Source organism: Oncorhynchus nerka, linkage group LG4 (assembly GCF_034236695.1).
Source record: "Oncorhynchus nerka isolate Pitt River linkage group LG4, Oner_Uvic_2.0, whole genome shotgun sequence".
NCBI lineage: Eukaryota > Metazoa > Chordata > Actinopteri > Salmoniformes > Salmonidae > Oncorhynchus > Oncorhynchus nerka.
In genome coordinates, this window is record NC_088399.1 from 72,479,390 (window position 1) to 72,501,016 (window position 21,627).

At 42.1% G+C, this 21,627-nt stretch overlaps 2 protein-coding genes across 4 annotated transcripts; both read right to left on the reverse strand.

Annotated features, from left to right (window-relative positions):
• Positions 1 to 10,886: 10,886 nt before the first annotated feature.
• Positions 10,887 to 16,263, reverse strand: LOC115128552 (nuclear inhibitor of protein phosphatase 1-like). The gene is made up of 7 exons (XM_029658471.2): positions 16,158 to 16,263; positions 15,586 to 15,646; positions 14,903 to 15,056; positions 14,449 to 14,669; positions 14,170 to 14,314; positions 13,958 to 14,022; positions 10,887 to 12,064 (listed from the first exon to the last, which is right to left on the reverse strand). The coding sequence occupies exons 1-7, from the start codon at positions 16,205 to 16,207 to the stop codon at positions 11,693 to 11,695; spliced, it is 1,068 nt and encodes a 355-aa protein (XP_029514331.1). The 5' UTR covers positions 16,208 to 16,263; the 3' UTR covers positions 10,887 to 11,692.
• Positions 16,264 to 16,271: 8 nt separating this feature from the next.
• LOC115128553 (replication protein A 32 kDa subunit-like) lies at positions 16,272 to 20,539 on the reverse strand. Of its 3 annotated transcripts, XM_029658473.2 has the most exons (8): positions 20,406 to 20,537; positions 20,183 to 20,277; positions 19,929 to 20,027; positions 19,635 to 19,748; positions 19,427 to 19,501; positions 19,161 to 19,337; positions 17,101 to 17,201; positions 16,443 to 16,985 (listed from the first exon to the last, which is right to left on the reverse strand). In XM_029658473.2, exons 2-8 carry the CDS (start codon positions 20,255 to 20,257, stop codon positions 16,904 to 16,906), a joined length of 723 nt encoding a protein of 240 aa, XP_029514333.1. In that variant the 5' UTR covers positions 20,258 to 20,277; positions 20,406 to 20,537; the 3' UTR covers positions 16,443 to 16,903. The 3 variants fall into 3 exon arrangements, with proteins under 3 accessions (XP_029514334.1, XP_064873873.1, XP_029514333.1); XM_029658474.2 differs by lacking the exon at positions 20,183 to 20,277 and having other exon boundaries at positions 16,272 to 16,985; positions 20,406 to 20,539; XM_065017801.1 differs by lacking the exon at positions 20,406 to 20,537 and having other exon boundaries at positions 16,442 to 16,985; positions 20,183 to 20,382.
• Positions 20,540 to 21,627: the final 1,088 nt, after the last annotated feature.

Below are 21,627 nucleotides of genomic sequence, written 5' to 3' on the forward strand. Positions count from 1 at the left end.
CGTCACAGTGAAGTGCGCAAACAGTATTTTCCACCATAGCACAAACAAAGCGTTTATGTTGATACTGATTTGCTCTGCTTTGCTATGCATAGCCTATAGACTGTAAAATAGGATGAACCCAGTAACCTCTCTCCGCCTCCCTCAGTCCCATCTCACCGCCCCTTTCTACAAACTGACTGACTGGAGAGTAGCGGTGGAGAATGTGGGGAAATGCGAAAACCATACATCGTTAACCAGGAACAAGTCATTTGCTTTAACCATCAGTTGAGAGCTGTCCATTTTTATGGCTGAAGACTGAACAACCATGTGTGGTTAAGATGCACAACCCAAATTAAGTGATCAAGATCTAAAATTGATTTTATGGAAAGACTGACATATAGGTTACCCCCTATCAACACACACCATCATCATATAGAGGCTAATTATTAGGAATTTCAAGTAGGCTATGTTACTGTACCTTCCATCCAGCTGAACTATTGCTGTCGCCTTTATCCTTGAAATAAGGGACAAAGCGCACCATCCAATCGTAAACCTGCGACAGAGTGAGTCTCTTCTCAGGGGCACTCTCAATGGCACGCGTGATGAGGTCCGCGTACGACTGGTTTCCCCACGCGTTCCTCCGGGATGACTTGGCTTTGCGCAGCTGTCCGGCCACGTCGAGGGCAGCCCCAGACATGCATGTAGGAGCGCCGGCTGCGATGGGGACCGGGGCGCCGGCTGGATGTTTGAGCTCCGCGGGTGCGCCACCTCTTCCCTCGGCTGCTCCACCGCGGCATGCCGACACGTTGTACTGAAGCTGCTCCAGTTTGACAGATGCCAGGGGCAGACCTCGATTTGCTTCATCCACTCCCCGAGGGAAATCCTCCGGACACGTCGGCAGCGGCCAAGTGCATGACCGCGGCCGGCTCTCCGGCTCGTATTCAGGATTGATTCCAACCTGATGCGCGTCCATGCCGTTATTCTCCATCATTAGCATCTATCCTCTTGGATTAACGCCGAAAAGGCAAGGTCACAAAGAAACAAAAAATCCACTATTATCCTCCAACTGCCTTTGGAATTGTTCAAATAGCCCAAATGTGTCTACTTGCCTACAAGCAACTGCTACTGACTGATAGAAAAATATGATAAACCAATATCAAAAAGCCAGGAGAGGCGTGGAGTAGGATCATTCTGGAAGAGCATGTATTCTCTATGCAGTATCAGAACAGACCATGAACAACATGCATCCGGCCGCCGGGTGCGCGCAGCACGATAAATAAACCAGGTCCAGGTGATGGTTAAAAATGCATTCTCAAACCCATGTCCAGATTCAGAGTCAGCAACACGGATTTGGTAAATTCTGATTAGCCTAATGTCCCTTTAAAAACCATTCGGCCGCAGCAACAGTTGATTCCTTGACCAACCGTTGGACTGGCAGGGCTGGACGATATATTCGATAAAACCCCAGAATTAAAGCCAAATTAATTTGACTTTCTTTCACGAAGTCTGCTCACGCTCACTGTTTCTTTCGTCTGGAATCTCCTCTCCGTCTCCTCTGCAGATTGGTGACCGGCTTTCACTCACACGCAAGCGCTCACCCGAAAACAACACACACACTCATAGCGGAACTCACACACGGACTAACTGTGCGAGCTGCGCGCAATTACTCCGCTTAAAATAAGCTTGCTCTATGAATCATTTTACAACCCGCAGAATTCCAGACGAAAAAAGTATCGGCTCGTGGAGCATGCTATGTTTGTCTTCCTTCTCTCACGCGACGAAGACGCCCCGCCATAAAGTGCATTACATGCAATTAACCTCCCTTATTTCGTTAGATTTGTTGATTATTACCCAACCATATTCCTTCCACATTGGTACACCAGTGTGTATCCGTCAGTGAGGCTTGATTATCAAGCGACTAAACTGTAGCGTTGAATAAATGTGTGCTGCTTACACATATTTATATGAGACTTAGATCAACTCACTTCCTCTATTACAGGTTTAGCGAAAGGGAATATCCATTTTGTTCTGTATACAACATCGTTTCACGTTGATATCCCATATAGAGAATATTTATTCACAGTTCATAAAATACCTTGATAAATGTGATTGCATTGTTTCATTGATGTTTATTGCTTTGGGAATAAACAGGAATGCTTAAATAAAAGAGCAGTTGACGTGGTGTGCTTTAGCCATCCGATTTGTGATGCTTTTCCATGTGCTGCATGTGATCGTCAGTCAGTGGTCAGATGTCTACCTGTTGATGAGATAGACTGGGATAAGCATGACATATTCACCTCAAGAGTGCTGCATTTATAAACCTCTTAATCAAATCAAATCAAACGGTATTAGTCACATGCGCTGAATACAACAGGTGTAGACCTTACAGTGAAATGCTTACTCACGAGCCCCTAACCAACAATGCAGTTTACAAAAATACGGATAAGAATAAGAAATAAAAGTACCAAATAATTAAAGAGCAGCAGTAAAATAACAATAGCGAGACTATATACAGGGGGCACCGGTTAGTTGAGGTACATAAAGGTAGAGTTATTTAAGTGACTATGCCGTATTGTGCACGTCAGTTCAGTTACATGAACTGCCAACACTGTATTGAATGATTATATGTAATTATTACCCGGTTAATTAATGCTACAAATAAATATTTATTAATTTATGCATGAACGTCTACCATATTCCCTACGCAGATTCCCTATGCATTGCAGTCAGACAAGAAGGTCAGAAAAGTCTCAATTACATACCCTTTGAAATAATAATTGTCTCGCGGTTTCATTTCATACCATCCTTTCTCCGTACGGGTGTTTTCCTCCAGCAGGGAAAGGCGGAAGCGACCATTGTGAATGTCACACTCATTTGGCGCCCGCGGGCTGAACCCTCATTGGGTTCAAGTTGTGGGGTATCCATACTGATCTCCTTCCAACTAATAGTGTCTCTCTACATATGCATTGACTGTTATTCTATCAAATGAAGGGTTATTTGACTGTTATGCACCTGAAGTTTGATATGAAGTTATATTATTTGCTACTATATTATATTATGTTCTATTTTATTATTTTCTATTCTACTTGATTGAATTATATTCTACTATAATATATTCTACTATACTCTATTCTATAATATATTCTATAACCCCATTACCCTTTTTCAATGGAAAATTCCCCAGTGGTGGGTGGTGATGTTACCCCCACTATTGACAGCTTGGTTGTCAGGGGAAACCATATCCTCAAATGCTCCTACAGTGGAATGCTTTCATGGTGACTAAACGGGTCTATCACAACATGAGATGTGAAAGAGAGAGGGGTGGGAGAAGAGGAGGGAAGGAGAGGGTGAGAGTGACAGAGGGAAAGAGAGAGAGAGTGGGGGGGCAATGAAAGGAGGGGGAGAGAGTGGAGCAAGAGGGAGAGAGGGGAAGGAGAGAGGGAGGAAGGGAGAGGGTGTGTGTGAGAAGGGAAGGGCGAGAAGAGGAGGAAGAGTAGAGTGCAAGAGAGTGAAGGAGAGGGAGAACAAAAAGAGGAGGGGAGGAGAGAGCGAGAAGAGGAGGGGATGGGGAAAGAAAGAGAGAGAGGGGGATAAATGAGGGAGAGATGCTGTAAATGAGAAACAAAGGGGTAATTCAAAACACATGGCCCCTGCCCTGCGGTCTGGAGAGGATATTTTTATGCACCGCAGTGAAGTTGTAACCGGAATGCGGTGTGACTCTATCCTATGGAATGCAAACACTGAGCCACTGCCAGCTCAGTTGAGTGGAGCTGAGTTGAGTCGATGTGTGTACTGATCTGGTGTGGCCCGTAGCAAACTAAGCTGTTGGGCATTGGCACTGACAAACAACCAAGGAAGCTCCAGCTCCAGAGTCAGACAACAACAACAATAACAACAAAAGGAGATAAATCAGTATGAGAAGATCTTTGAACCAATCAACTGCCAGTAGTAATCCTGGCTGACTAGCTGGTTTAGGTATAAAGGTTACACTGTAAAAAATATCCTGTTGTTTTTGTGGTAACTTACTGGCAGCCAGTTACCTGTAAATTACTTTTTTTCTTAAAGTACACTATGTTACCGTAATTTCAAAGGATATTTAGTTTAACAGCACATTACTGTAAAGTTTACAGTAATGTACAGTTAAATCAAAGTTTCTTTGGAATTTACTCTAACCTAATGTACATTATTATTGTTTTCATGTTCATTACTATAATAAAGGTATATTATGTCACGGTAAATTCCAAAGAAACTTTAGTTTAACAGCAGATTACTGTAAAGATTTTTTTATTTTTTACAGTAACTTACAGGTAACTGGCTGCCAGTAAGTTACCGTTAAAACAACAGGATTTTTTTCACAGTGTAACCTACCTACCTAAGACAGCTAGTCAGCCAAGGTTACTACTGATGTGTTTACTGGGACAGGGTGATGACGTCACTCCCACCCTTGTGTTGAGCAACAACGCCAGAATGACTGACTACAGCTCTAATTAGGTATGTCAGAAGAGTAGACTAACACTGTACAAAAGGTGAGGGATGTCCACTGAACATAACAATAATTATAGGTCATGGGACACAGTCTGGACCACTCAATATTTGCCATAAAAATCAGGGTCGTTGTCCTGTTGTCCTCTCCTTTTTAAAAACCCTTCCGGATTTGACTTTGAGAGCCAGACTGCATTCTGGCTCTGTACTGTTTAGGTCCTCAAATGTGAGCCCAATCTTTGCTCTAAAGCCCCTTAACAGCAGTCATCTCCCTCCCTGTCTTCCCCTCTCTCTCTCAATCTCACGTTCTCCCTCTCTTTTTGTTCATCAAATGATGTTCCCTCCGTCTAGCAACCCCTCCTCTACGACCTTGTGCTGTTACATAAGAAGAGCTGTGGGTGTTGTTTCATAGTGTCAAATAAAAAATGTAAAATGTGCGCCGAATACAACAGGTTTAGACCTTACCATGAAATGCTTACTTACAAACCCATAACCAGCATTTGTTTGTTTTTTAGGTAAGAAAAATTAGCTAAATAAAATAAATGAAAAATAGTAACACAATAAAGTAACAATAACGAGGCGATATACAGGGGGTACCGGTACGAGTCAATGTGCGGGGTATGGGTTAGTCAAGGTCATTGAGATAATATGTACATGAAGGTAGGGGCAAAGATGCTATGCATAGATAATAAACAGAGAGTAGTAGCAGCGTATGTGAAGAGTGTGAAGGAATGTGAATATGTGTGTGTGTGTGTACATCGAGCCTGTGTCAAAAAAATATAACAAATAATAATAAAATAATGGGATCAATGCAAATAGTCCGGGTAGCCATTTGAGTAACTGCTCAGCGGGAAGCTGTTAAGGAGCCTTTTGGTCCCAGACTTGGTGCTTTGGTATCGCTTGCCGTGCGGTAGCAGAGAGAACAGTCTATGACTTGGAGTCTTTGACAATTTTTAGGGCCTTCCTCTGACACCACCTGGTATAGAGGTCCTGGATGGCAGGAAGCTCGGCCCCAGTGATTTACTGGGCCGTACGCATTATCCTCTGTAGCACCTTCAGATCAACTTTATTATCCCACCAGGGTTGTCGAGCAGTCAGAATGCTCTCGATGGTGCAGCTGTCGAACCTTTTGAGGATCTGAGGTCCCATGCCAAATATTTTCAGTCTCCTGGAGTAGGCATTGTCGTGCCCTCTTCACGACTGTGTTGGTGTGTCTGGAACACGATAAGTCCTTAGTGATGTGGACACCAAGGAACTTGAAACTCTTGACCCACTCCATTACAGCCTCGTCAATGTGAATGGGGGTGTCCTTGCCACTCCTTTTCCTGTAGTCCACGATCAGCTCCTTTGTCTTGCTTACATTGACAGAGGTTCTTGTCCTGGCAGCACCTTGGCAAGTCTCTGATCTTCCTATAGGCTGTCTCATCGTCATCGGTGATCAAGCCTACCACTGGCGTGTCGTCGGCAAACTTAATGATGGAGGCGGATGTGTAGTTGCACACCCTCACCACCTGGGGGCTGCCAGTCAGGAAGTCCAGGATCCAGTTGCAGCGGGAGGTGTTCAGTCCCAGGGTCCTTAGCTTAGTGATGAGCTTGGAGGGCACTATGGTGTTGAACGCTGAACAGCATTCGATGAACAGCATTCTCACATAGGTGTTGCTTTTGTCAAAATGGGAAAGGGAGGTGTGGAGTGCAATAGAGATTGTGTCATCTGTTGGAGTGGTATCCAAATTGAAGTGGGTCCAGTGTTTCTGGGATGATGGTGTTGAAGTGAGCCATGGATCAGCCTTTCAAAGCATTTCATGGCTACAGATGTGAGTGCTATGGGGTCGGTAGTCATTTAGGCAGGTTACCTTGGCGTTCTTGGGCACAGGAACTATGGTGGGTGGTCTACTTGAAACATTTAGATATTACAAACGGGGTCAGGGAAAGGTTGAAAATGTCAGTGAAGACACTTGGGGGTTGTGTGTGTGTGTGGTGTGAGTGCATGCGTGCGTGCGTGCGTGCGTGCGTGGATGTGTGTATGCATGTGTGTGTGGAAAGTCTGGGTGTCTGTAGCCAGTACACAGCCCATGGCCATCCCAGGATGTGTCTCATCCTTGGGGATGAGCTGCCAGGAGGCCTGGGCTGTAGCCAAGCATGTGGCTTCTCAAAGTCACAGAACCATGGAGAAACACTCCACGTTCCTCAGCTCCTAGCCTGGTCCCAGATCTGTTTGTTCTGTTTGGTGTGACAATGACCATACCAGTTAGTTAGCACGAATAGATCTGGGACCAGGCCACTCAATTCTACTTCTCTCACTTTTTAGTAGACTTTCCCAAAGACAAAAAGGCTGCGTTTTATTTTACTCTCATGTGGCACTGGCAGTAGTGTGCTGGTTTGACTAACACTTTCTGCTTTGGATTCTTTGTCTTTTTCTAGTTGAAAACCAAACAATAATGCAGAATGGGCCCTGCCTCCCTAAGCTTTGATGAATACCAATGTGGTATTAACAATATTTTTAAATCTGCAGTGGCAATATTCATTTTTGGATGTACTGTATAAACAATGTGTACCCATTGATTTTTGAAGAATATAACTTATAAATGCCTCATGAGCTTAGTTCAACTGTCATACCTCATCAGAACCCAAAATGTAAGCTTGTTTTTCAGAACATGGATAAAATGATAATTTTGATATCATGGATGCTCAGTCCTGGCATCCATACCTCTGTCTATGAATTTGAGAGTGGTTACATTTCTCCAGCCCCATCCCTCAGCTTTTTACCAAAACACGTTGTCAACTTCTGTCCCGCTTTAAGAATCCCTGTGTTCATTGTGCCGTGTGTGTGTGTGTGTGTGTGTGTGTGTGTGTGTGCGACAGACAGTCGTCCCTCTGCCACACCTGCATAAGAGAGGTTTAGCTAACACTCCCACACCTACTGTAACGCTAATCCTGTTTCAGATTGCACCTTCAAACCATGAAATCCACTCACAGAGAGAGAGAAAATACACAGTGATGCAGTGTAGGCAGAGGTGCAACGAAGATAATCTTCCCCGTCACTTTCCTCCTCTAGCTGTTAGGAAACAGAAAGGAAATGGCACAATTAAATAATGACAGCAGTCAGATGGATGCAACCCGAGCCATACATAACTGGATGTAACCAGAGCCATACATAACTGGATGTAACCAGAGCCATACATAACTGAATGTAACCAGAGCCATACATAACTGAATGTAACCAGAGCCATACATAACTGGATGCAGCCAGAGCCATACATAACTGGATGCAGCCAGAGCTATACATAACTGGATGTAACCAGAGCCATACATAACTGGATGTAGCCAGAGCCATACATAACTGGATGTAACCAGAGCCATACATAACTGGATGTAACCAGAGCCATACATAACTGGATGTAACCAGAGCCATACATAACTGGATGTAACCAGAGCCATACATAACTGGATGTAACCAGAGCCATACATAACTGAATGTAACCAGAGCCATACATAACTGGATGTAACCAGAGCCATACATAACTGAATGTAACCAGAGCCGTACATAACTGGATGTAACCAGAGCCATACATAACTGGATGTAACCAGAGCAATACATAACTGGATGTAACCAGAGCCATACATAACTGGATGTAACCAGAGCCATACATAACTGGATGTAACCACTAGATAAAAACAGACGATTCAGGTTAGAAGGGAAATAGAGAATAACCTCTATTTATTTTACACTGAAAACACAGGGTTTGCCCTAAAGGCAAAGCAACTATGTGTCATATACACAGTAAATGTGTAAATTAAATGACCCAGTCCTGTGGACCAGGGGTCCATTCAGTTACCAATTCAGTCAATTCATGAATCAAAAAAATGCTCATATTAAACAATGGACCATTTTCAACTCATGAATCATTTAAATTCATTAAACTGAACTTGGCCCAACCCGGCTGTAGACATTGAAATATCCCTCCTATGAAAAATGGAGCAGGAGTTCCCATGAACTGGTGTGACCGCTGTGGTCTGCTGCCCTAGCAGTGATCCCATAACGGATCTGGCTGGCCTGCCTAGCTTACTGTACACTGAAGGAAAGTCCTTGAGCTGGCTGACTGACCAACACAGCTCTGTCTACAGGGTGGAGTAGGGAACACACTTACTGCATGATGAAGTCACTCCCAGGGACCAAGGCACAACTACAAGAGAGCCTGCCTACAGTCTGCAGAAGTGAGCACTCGTTCACTACCCCACAATGTGACCTCAGAAATGGACTGGTGGAAATATATTGGATTCTACCTCTACCACATGCCTATACCAATCCAATACTTGAACCTATGTGAAGGAATGAGCAAGTGCACACTCCAGGGGAGATGGGAATTGAATCAGAACAACAGAGGCCTAGTAGGAATGTAGAGGTGTAGAACATTGGGTGTGACAAGGTGGCAGAGGGGTAGGAGGCTTTGTGAGGATGTCACCAAGTGGTTTCCTCCCTGTCTCCCCCGTCTCCACCCTGTCTCTCTAACGTCTTGAGAGTTCCGCTTCACTGTGTGCGACAGGCGATTGGGGTGATCAGGGCCGGCGGGCTCTCTCCACCCCTCCTTCACTCAACTGTCTCAGCAGGTCACCTGTGGCCCCTGAAGCCTTCAGGGGCCACTACATCACAACATGTGAGTTGCATACTCAATATAATAATATATACGGATGGATAATATACCAGTATTACAGGTAGTATATTTTAGTCTCCATTTTGCATTCCATGTGTGAAACTATCAGGAAATATATTTGATTGTTCTCTGCCGTATACTCTCGTGTTAAACCATGTGAGGCAGAATTTATTTCTATTATCTCAGTGGTCACAGGTTAACACTGAGGCGAGAGAGAAGGGAAGATGGAGAGAATAAAAAAAGAAAACATGGATTAGAAAGAAGAAAAAAAAGAGTTCAGAGGGTCGTATCTCATTAAGCAATTGAGAAAGTTAATTAGGCAGCGCTGATAATTATTGCCATGGCAACCTGAGCGCACTCATGCAAATTTGATTAAGGAGTTGCTGGTGGTTTATCTGCACTGGGGAGACAGATAGCAACCCAAATGACACCCTATTCCCTATCTAGTGCATAGAGTTCTGGTTGAAAGTAGTACACTATAAAGGGAATAGGGTGCCATTTGAGACATAAAAAACAGACAGCAAAGCAGGGCCAGCAAAAGAGCCCCAGAGACCCCTACAGGTGAAATTGTGCAGCTGCATATTCTCTTACCGAACCCACTCCAGAGTTTCTCTAAGTAAGATCACCTCATTGAGCACAGCATGACTATGGTATTGACAACATTCCCTTACAGCAGACTATCACAAGCATTAAGATGTTACTAAAATATATAATACCAGCCAAAAGGCAAAACACGGACAGCTTTACTACTGGCCCTCGAAATTGGGAGAGGATGAGTCTTTGATTGACCTTTATCACGGTCCGTTCAAAATCAACAATGATCAGTCCTATTCACAATATTAATCATGAACCCTGTGTCTGCTATTACCTATTCATTTATACAGAATACTAACAATATCAATATCTCCAATATGGATGTGTCTTCCTAATAATGGTTTAATTTTCATTCCTAGATGGAGAACATTTGTGACACAACGAGTATGAGTTTAGTGATCCACTGAGGTAGACATCCTGGGTTGTTTCTCCACTCCACAAAGAGAGCAGAGCACAGTAGACATGTTGCCCTCTGGTGGAAAAGAGATCAACAACTATAAGAACACAACCATTTCAAATGAGCCACATATGTTGATTGAACCGGACACGGCATTGACCATGGAAATACAGCCATTCAAAATGAGCCACACTGTAGATGTTTTTAACATTGTCTGCAGCTTGTGCATCAAATAGATAGTGTGAAGGATAAATACCCTTCGTGATGCAGCAAGTAGCAATGATTGCTAATCACTGCCATCTATGGGATTACAAGAATTTCCTTCTTAATTTTACTCCTATAAAACCTCAGAATGGTTTTGAGGACAGATTCCTTTTCAAACAATGTTTGCTTTAACAAACCCACAAGTAATACTCAAACAAAAAACAATGGATGAAATTTGAGGTTTTAAATTAAATGAGACCTACGTCAAACTCATCACCTTGAGGAAGTAACAGACACATTTGACATGTTCCCAGAACAGACAATCACATTCATTTAGCTGAACAATCCCTTAACTAGCCATCCCAGGAGCTTCCTCAGTAGATGGCATCATGTCAAGTAAAAAGTGCAAAACTGGCAACATGAAAGCAACAGCAGAGACCCAGTGGGAGATTTCTCTAGGGACGAAACTAATCCTCCTCTCCCACCATCATCTCACACAGTGGAGAGAGAGGAGTATGGATTATTACTGTTTATTATACAAATATCAAAGATATGAATTCTAATAACCTGCATGTCACTTTGTTTAAACTTGATTTATTTTCTAAACTGAATTTCATACATATCTGACAATAATGGGTTCCATTTCAACCAACCCCCCAATTCTCATATAAAAATAGCAACAAATTATAATACAACTGTCTCACACACAAAAACTGCTCTGTTTCTTCATAGTTTCTTTAAAGCCAATCTGTACCCACAGTTCATAGCCTTGTCTGAGTGGATTATTAAAACATCTAGCAGACCTTGTCTGGTTAATGTTACCCTCTGTATTGACAGAAACATGGTTTTCAGTGAAACCAACAGCACTAAAAATATCCACAAAGGCAAAATCATACTGTGAATCAAACAGTCAGAGAGTGAATAGCGAGTTTATAAGACATTTTTCTGCAACAGAGCAATGTTTCATTTTGTTTAAAATAATTAATAAATAAAGCTGTAAAACAATGGTTCAAATGGACCAATCTGTGTTAGTTACAATACGCTAATCTGAGGTCAGTCAGACATTACTGTCAGTTTAAGTGAGTTGAGCAATAAAAATACAACAATATACGTATGAAGCAGACAAACCAAAATAATATATTATTCTCACAAACATTTCCCTATATCAGAGATCCCTATATCCCTTTGTCACAGCTTGTACAGTACAGGAAGTCTTGATTGATTGGTTGTCCAGAGACGTGACCACTCTCCTAACTAATACTAACCCCTCCCATTATATTGTCCAGGGAGGTGCTATGTGCAAATTTGAAATGGTATCCTATATAGTGCATTACCTTTAGCCAGTAGTGCACTAAGGGAAATAGGTTGCCATTTTGAAAATGACCTATATTAGAAGAGAAGGGGTGGGCTTCTTCCCTGGCCACGCCTCCTTGGCGTATTTCTTCTTGCGTGGTTCGTTGAGAGCCTCGGTGGTGTAGGGTCCGGGGGCGAGGATAACAGCAGGGCTGGGGGTGACGAAGGGCTGTGCTGAGGCTGAGGTGGGGGAGACGTCCACCTCGGGAGCAGGGTTAGGGAAGACTAGCGGCAGGCCCCCCAGGATAGTAGCTCCACCCTGGGCCATGGCGGGGAGGGAGCCGGCCTCTCCAATGGTGGGTGGGAGGTCTCCATAGAGCCCTCCACTGAAGGGGAAGTTCTGCATGCGTCTGGCCACAGAGTCCTCCAGACCTAGTGTAGCGTGACCCTCCATCTTCCTCTTCTGATTGGGTAGCAGGGTTTAGGGGGGAATGAGAAGATTGAAGATGGCAATATAGTAGTGTCAACTGTAAAGCACTGTGAAGTACTCTCTGACAAATAGTCTGAAAAGGGATTTATAAATCAAATGTGATTGATTGACCTCAATTTGTCAACACAACATCAACTTTTAGCATGAATTGATTGGAGATGGATCAACACGAAGGTAATTATAGTTGTGTTTTTATATTTCTATTAGTTTAGTGTCAGTTCAGTTTTTATTTAGTTTTAGTTGTATACAAATATTTAGTTTTTATATTATTTATATTCAGTTTTAGAATTAGGAACAGAAGGAGGCTTGGAGACATGTGCTATATAGTTTTTTGGGGTGTTTTTGAGCATGTCACTTCTTTCAAGTGGGGGGGCAGTAATAAATAATGTGATGGGTGAGGTCATAGGTTAGGTTAGGTTTAAATTATTAAGTCAATCTCAATGAGACTTGGATTTAAAAGGAAAAGCACCGAAACAGGTGCAAAAAATATGTTCAAAATAATTAAGTCAGCTACCTATGTATTTATTTGGACAGTGAAGAAAAACATTTAATTTGGCTCTATACTCCAGCATGTTAGATTTAAGATCAAATGTTCCATATGAGGCGACAGTACAGAATGTCCCCTTTTATTTGAGTGTATTTTCATACATACTGTATCTGTTTTACCATTTAGAAATTAATTCAATTTATGCATCTAGTCCCCCCATTTGAAGGTGTAAAAAGTATTTGGACAAATTCACTTGTGTATTAAAGTAGTCCCCCAAAATAATGTAGAGGTCGTGTTTCAGATTAAGTTGTGCCCAATAGAAATGAATGGTAAATAATGTATTGTGTAATTTGAGTCACTTTTATTGTAAATAAGAATATGTTTCTTAAAACCTCTCCCCCCCCGTCCCCCGCAGGACGGATGAGCTAACGTAGGCTAATGCGATTAGCATGGGGTTGTAAGTAACAAGAAAATTACCCAGGACATAGACATATTAAATTCTTGTTAATCTAACTGCACCGTCCAATTTACAGTAGCTATTACAGTGAAATAATATCATGCTATTGTTTGAGGGGAGTGCACAGTTATGAAAAATTATTAACAAACCAAAATCGGCACATTTGGACAGTCTTGAAACAAAATTGTGAACATAAATGCAATGGTTCATTGGATCAGTCTAAAACGTTGCCCATACACTGCTGCCATCTAGCTGCCAAAATCTACATTGCGCCTGGGCTGGAATAATACATTATGGCCTTTCTCTTGCATCTAAAAGATGGTACAAAAGAATACATGTTTTTTTCTTTGTATTATCTTTTACCAGATCTAATGTGTTATATTCTCCTACATGTATTTCACATTTCCACAAACTTCAGTGTTTCCTTTCAAATGGTATCAAGAATATGCATATCCTTGCTTCAGGTCCTGAGTTACAGGCAGTTAGATTTGGGTATGTCATTTTAGGCAAAAATATAAAAAAGGGGCAGATCCTTAAGAGGTTTTAACCTCTACATTAATGTGTCATGCTACCATAATTTGGGATAATCATGAACGAATCGTGAATAAGTTAAGAGGCAGAAATAAATCAAAAGCTAGCCGCATTTACACACCAGCTTCAGTAGCTTGAAAACCATAAAATTTTTGCCCAATGTTAAGAAAAATTCATGATGGTTTTTATTTAAGTTTGTTTTGGAGTCAAAGATATTGTTTTCGGTATAGTTTTAGTTTTTTAAACAGTTTTGATTTTATTTTGTTCACTAAATCGTTTTTTCTTGATTTGTTTTCATTATTATAACAACAACAACCTTGGTCAACACAACATTTTTTTTCTCAAGAATCATCCCCAGCATAAAGTAAGAGATAGACGTGAAGAAGTTTACCTTGATTGGGACAACAGCAGTCTGTACCATGTTCCTGAAGCGCCCTACTGATGGGTCGACGTCCTCTGTAAAAACAAGAAGACACACAGGATTACATTTTGAAATGTGTGCGCACGCATGCATCTGCATTTGTGCACGGGTGTGTGTTCTTGCATGTCTGTGTGCAAGCTTGTGTGTATGGGCACGTGGGTCATCAACCCTAACTAACACACCTGGGTTGATGATGACCTCCTCCTCACTGAAGGAGACCCTGCTACTCCTCCTCTTCCTCTTGGGCCTCACAATGTCCAGATTGCCATCCTCAATGGTCAGGGTGGAGATACGCTTGTTGTGGGCCGTGTTGAACTCTGTCAGGTTCTGGAACAGGTGAAACAAGAGGATGGATGCAGTCAGGTTCATCAAACAGATGGAGAAACCAGAAAATTCTACATTAGCTGCTTGAACAAAACAAATATATGTCACAAGAACTCAAGCAGTCCCCTGCCCCACACCTCCAGCTCAGTCTCCTCCTCAGGTAGACCCAGCAGTCCTTTGAGCTCCTCGTCCTCCCCTGCCTTCACCTCCCCTCCAGGTATGGTGTTAGTCTGGGTCTGGGGCTTCTCTCTCAGGGTGTAGACCCGTGTGGATGCCCCGAACGACATGGTGGAGTCGATGGGCACCTGCTGGGGCTTGTGGGGCTCCAGACGGATACGACCCAGGAATGTACCATGTGCTAGGAGGACAGAGTAACATGGATTGTCCTTTCAAAATGTAACTTCCTGTTGAAGTTCACATATCTTCTATTTGGCATCTACAATGACATGGCATGACCCAAACCTTTTTGTACCAGGGGCCAGCAAGCTACGGTTCTCTTTCTTGAACATTTACACTGAAACAAACCCTTGACAACTGACTGCCAGACAACAAAGAAACACTGCAGGATACTAAGCAGTACTAGATACTTACTGCTGTTGAGGTCGATCAGGAAAACCCTCTTGAGGTGTCTGTGGTAGATCAGGGCTGAGTGGATACGAGAACACGACTGGTGGTCTATCGTGAAGTCACACAAGTCTGGGTTCCGCCCAAACAAGTAGTATTTCTTTTCATCAATGATTAGCTTCTACCAAATGAGAAAAAAAATTGCCAGGATGAAATGTCAACAGAGTTGCCTATCTAAGGTCATGGACTGGTTTTGCAATGGTTTTCTATAGAAAAACTTTTGTAACATACACCGGATAGGTGCAGTGAAATGTGGTGTTTTACAGGGTCAACCATAGTAGTATGTCAGCCCTGGCGCAAATTAGGGTTAAGTGCCTGGTTCAAGGGAAAGTTAGGGTTAGGGATAAATGACTAGTGGGTCTTTGACTGCATTGGAATCCAAGGGGTCACTAGGTTAGGTAGGCAGAGAGAACGGACATTAATCCATGTTTGTTTAAGCACATCTTCCAACACAGTGACATGTGCAGCAAATATATAATATAGGCCCTACACCTTATAACATACTTTAAGTCTTATATTTAAATTAACATTAGGCTACTTGATACAAGCCATATCTTCTGCACAGAGGCATTGCTCTTGCTTCTGTGGTTATTTTTGTCCAGCACCAAAAAGGTTGAAGTTGGGGTCGGGGTTAAGACTAGTAGACTTACCTCTACTAGCTTGTCTCCCTTCACCACATCTAGATGGAGTCCAGGGGGAGGTTTCCCTGCCCTGACAAAACAAAGTGAATGTCAATTGCATGTTGTAATTATGCTTTTATTCAAATGGAGGCTGTTTTGCCGCCTTGCTGCATAACTAGTTGATCAAGACTACGGATTTGCAATACCATTTCTTCAAATGTTTTGCATGTGTGAACTGCACAAGCAATACTGTTATTCTTGTCTTGAGAAAGGAACACGCTTGCAAATGCTGCATAACAGTAAGCATTCTGGCACACCATACAGCTTTAGCAAACCCTGCTGCTGGATTTCACTGACAAGCTAACGTTAGAGCATTCAAACAGCTAGCATACTACTGTGACTGAGCACTCCAATATCATAGCGAAGTTACCCAGATAGCTAGCTAGTTAGCTCATGTTTCTAGCAAGCAAACTACATCCTATTTTCCTATTTCGATGCGACAATCTAATCAACTTCACCGACATGGACCTTACAACACTCTACTGCATGCTTTTGATTTTGGACAGTCAAAATTATGCATTAGACATCGTCGCTGGTCTTACCATGACGGGCAGTCAAAAAGAGGTGTGTTTGTGCTTGGGTTTGCTGCCATCTTACACCGTGCACTAGTAGTGAATGCTGGGAATGTGAGGACTACAGGGAAGTCTGTAGAAAGCTGGGAATCGTAGTTTATTATGAAATAATATTATGGAAGTTAATAAACCTACTTTAATTCCCCTGGTTTAAATATCTATGCTATATACGTTGGAGATCAAATTGTTTGGGGTAGATTTATAACAAGTTTCCCACGATTGTGGAGGTTCGTTTCAACATCTTTTGTTGTTTGGCAAATCAAGACAATACAATTTTGACTATTCATTATTTTCATTGCATAATGACATTTCACCAAACAATCATTTATCCAATCAACATTTTACACTGTACATCAGCTGTCACATACCAGAGGACCTCAAAACAAAACTATATAAAATAAAATTAGCCCACAGAGTCACCATATTTGAGAGTAAATAATATAAATAACAAATCATAAACAGACATGCATGTTGATAAACCAAAATGTTGTGTCTTTTTATTTAAAAACGTCCTATAGCCATTGATGTAAGATGACCTTAAACAACAGAAGAAATTCTCTAGCCCAGGGGTAACAACTCTTACCCTATGAGGTCCACAACCTGCTGGTTCTGTTCTACCTGATAATTGCACTCACACCTAATCAGTAACTGATTAGAGGGGAACAATGAAAACATGCAGTGGACTGGCTTCAAGGTCCAGAGTTGAGTTTGGGGGCCTAGCCAGTAGTGGAGCTGAAATGCTTGTCATCGATGGTGGAGAAGATGTGACCTTCTCTGATAAGAAACTCCAAGGTCTGGCTGCATGGAGTAAAGGGGAAAAGGAAGCATTAGACCAGATAGTCTCTTTTCACTAAGATTTTTTTTTTAAGTTCTCCCTACTGAACCCCCAAAAAAAAAAAAGAGTATCTGTTACCTGATGGCAGTCATGCTGAGGTACCCCAGCGTAATGTCTAGCTCCTCTAGACTGATGCCCCTGGGCTTGGAGTCTGAGCAACTCCTGATCAGGTTCAACACCTTACAGGAGGAGAAATAAAGCCATGGGTCTTTTGACCAAATCACATTACACATCAGATCTTTTTCAGAACTGATCTGATTGTGAAAAAAATATCAGAATTGGACTGGCTGTGTAAATGTAGCCTTAACCTACATGCCAAACTAGAATGTTCCAAACACACCAAGACAGTCGTGAATAGGGCACGACAAAGCCTATTCCAACTCAGTGTAACGGATGTGAAACGGCTAGCTAGTTAGCGGTGGTGCACGCTAAATAGTGTTTCAATCGGTGACGTCACTTGCTCTGAGACCTTGAAGTAGTGGTTCCCCTTGCTCTGCAAGGGCCATGGCATTTGTGGAGCGATGGGTAAAGATGCTTCGTGGGTGACTGTTGTTAATGTGTGCAGAGGGTCCTGCGCAGCATTTGGTAGATGCCAGGTACAGAGAGAGGCTAGAGAGGCTCAGAGATATAGGATCAGTCATGATGTATTGTGTACAGAGGCTATAAAATAGATTGATAGAACTACAGTGTGGACTGATGGATCTTACATGGACATACCTGTAGTAAGTGGACCTACTGTATGGGCTGGTGCTTCTAATGGTCCTGGCAGTGTGGAGGCCCAATTCAGAAATATTGTGCTCATGAATGTGCGGTGATAATGAATGAATTTGACTTCATAGCTTTTATTGGTAAGGTTATCAATACGACTCGGGTTGAGGAAAGCAGAAATGCCAGGTTGAAGGTTATTGTGGAGACGGCAAGAAATATTGGTGGTAACATATTACTGTTGAAATGGTTATTTTGACATGCTGAACAATCCTAAGGGTGGAGTGTTTCAGCATGATAAAGTTTAATGGGGTTGGGGAGGGTGTGGTAGAAGTTAAGGATTTATTTATTTAGAATTTTATTTTCATGGTAGTACAGAATTGGGCAGATCATGATTGATCGTACAGCCCACCACAGTAGGTGGCAGCATGCACTTAAACAATTGTTTGCGGACCACCATGATATCATAGAAGGCCTAATATATAGTTATTATTACACAGACAAATCCATTGTCACGTTGCTTTCAAAACTGTAAACTGAGACCAGAAACAACCCCTACCCCCTGTCCCAAGACACAAACCCTTTTCACACTACTTAGACAAACCTAGCTAAGCTTAGCGGTGCTGGCTTCGCAGTCGCACTAGTTGCTGGAACTGTGCTGGAAAGGTGATAAAATCATTTAAATGTTGAAAGAGAATGATAAGGTTTCAGAGTGGAATTATTTTAACTGTATAACTGTATAATTTTAACTGTATTAGAATCATACAATTATAATCTGATGTGTGTAGTTTTAGTCTGAATTAGGTTAAACAATGTATCTGTATAGTGGAAAAACACAGACTGTCTGAGCAAGGCGTAGTTTAGGATTTTAACTTGTTTGTGTGTGTGTGCCTAGTAAAATATCGAAGTACAATTAAAACTGTGTTTGGACCGACCTGGCTAGGCCTCAGAGACTTGGGAGAGGACAGGGAGTACTTCTCAAGGTCTCCCTAATTTCGGGGGAATGGAACTGTCGGCTGGGTAGTGATACACAGTGGTGAGAACTATGGAGAAGGATAAAACTCACCTACTGTTTGTGTGTATGTATGTGCGTAGGATACATACCGTTTGTGTGGAAGTATGTGCGCAGCTATAAAATTGATGTTTTTGTATTCTTGACTTTAGAACGTTCTCCGAATAAACTGTACTAGCCTTTTGCATAAGCTCAGTCTTAGACTAATAATTATTAAACCCATGGTCTTACAAACCTCGGGGATTGGCCAAAGCTATTGATTGATTGTTATTATCATTGGGATTGAAAACTCTCGTGACAAAAGGACAATGTGAAAAGAAAATATCTAAACCAACATAGTACGGTTCAGCCCTATAATCCGAGTCAGGCATTAGAAGCTAGGGTCTAGGCGTTATATGTGCTGCAGGACTAGAGAACTGACCTGGCTCTGACTGGCACTCAGCCCGTAGGTTGATGCGTCTCCATCTCCAGGATTACCACCACCACAAAGGTTCCTGTTGTGCTGCATGTGGGCCTGCACTACCTCCAGCATGTGAGAGGTGATCTCATTCAGGTCCTCAAGGCAACAGAGGTTGAAAGCCACCAATGATCTTTGGCCCTGGCAGGAAGTATATGAAGGGGTACAGAAATGTGCCATACTCATGTAGAGAAATACTATACTTAAAGTACTAAATCATATACATTTACCTGAATGATACGCAGGCTTCCAGAGACCTTGACATAAGTCCCTGGGGACACAAAAGTACTGTCCACACCAGGATCCTGTAAGGATTCAGTATATTATCTGCTATAGGAGAAACTAAAAATGCTTTTAAAAAGTTGCCAATGCCCTATTTCTCCCCGACCTAGTTCATTTCAAACATTTCTGGACGAAGACCTATAATTATCCACTTACTGCAGTGTCCACCCAGAGCTTCACGCCTAATGGTGGTCCAGTCATGTCATCCACAGAGTACAAGACATTGTTTACTGAGGGAACCGTTCTCCTGACGATACCCACCACAGATACCTTCATCCAGAAATCAAATACAAGGACAGGTGTAGATGTTGAATCAATGCGGCGCTGCCAGAAGTTTTTTTCTGGTTTGCGGTGAATAAAGTGGATAAACATGATATAGGACCTACTGGGAACGAGCTCTAGGTTTCTCTACCAACAGGGACCCTCACCTGGTGGAACAGAAACACTCACCTGGTTGACCTCAATGTCACCAACTCTGAAGACTTCCCCGACAGCCGTGGCAGACAGCAGTTGGGACACAGTGCACGGCATCATCTGAAGTACTGACCACTGTCACAGCAGGGCAATGAAAGAGTCATATTTTGGTCCACTGAAGCTTGTCCGTTTTATAAATATAAGAATGCTAGTTCAATGCATTCCAAGACAACATTGTCCTTGTTCAGTTATGGGTTACGTTGTGACGACATGGGGGTTAAAATAAACACCTTGGTTGTCTTCTGTCCTGACTGGAAGGTGGTAAATCCACCTGTGGACTGATTGTACCTGTATCCACTTCCCATATATGAGCCCCTGTTGTATACTTTGGAAAAACACATTGAACTGCACAACACATCTACTGAAAGCAGGTACAATGAGTGACTAAAACTTTAAAATGCTAGTTAAATTAATTTGTGTGACATCTTAGTTGCAGGTCCCTTCAAAACTCACCTTGACCCCACTTGTAGTTGGAAGAGGGATTTTAGTTAGATTTGATCATTACAACTATCCCATAAGACTGAAAGGTGCAACACTTGACAGATCACCACATTTCAGCTCACTAGCAAAAAACGTTAGCCAATTATCCAATTAACCAATCAGCGACCAAAGTGTAGCAACCATATAACCTCAGCAATCAACAAAGGACATCTCCCACTCAATCAGCAGCTAAATAAATTGAAAACTTGCAGACAAGTTCATTCTCACTAAAACATTTACTATGATATGAAATCGAATATATATTTTTTAATCCATGTTTTTTTATTTTTTTTATTTAATTAGAACACCATCAATTCAACAATGAATGACATTTTACAGCATTTGTTGATACATTTCACTGAATCTCTTCAAAATATCTTACGACATACAAAGGAAATATTGTTCATAGAAAAGTTTGAGCCCCTCATACACCTGGTTATAATGTACACTGATGACGCTTGGTGTTGATCTTCAACTGATGAGGTTTGTCGTTGCAATGGGTCCTGTTCTGAATAGGGCACTTACAATTTGTGTTCCCAATGGCACCATATATATATATATATATATATATATATATATATATCACATCACTACTTTGGACCAGAGGCCCTGGTCCAAAGTAGTGCATTATATGGGCAATAGGGTGCCATTTTGGATGCAGATTTCACCACAAAGGTGACACATCGCGGAGTCTGGTAGGATTATATTTCAGGCAACAAGCTATTTTTATCTCCTTATCAAGTTCATCAGAAGCAGCAAAGACGTTTTTGAGTAGGTGACCCCAGTTGTGTGTGTACACAATCAATACACACACAAACACATCAATGACCAACCAAAGTTGGGCTAATGAAGACATAATTATCACCACTAGCACACCAACACAGTATCCAACTCTAAAACCACTTCTGTATCAATGACAGAACATATGGGAAGCTGAAGTAACTGTTGAAAAAGGATCAACCATCACAGCAAACATACAACTCAAACAATGTCAAGGCGCTCGTAATAATTCACAGTCACATGTCCATAAACTCCTCCTTCAGCCTCTGTAGTAGCTCATATACACAAGGTGTACAAAACATTAGGAACATCTGCTCTTTCCACGACAGACTGACCAGGTGAAAGCTATGATCTGTTATTGATGTCACTTGTTAAATCCACTTCAATCAGTGTAGATGAAGGGGAGACAGGTTAA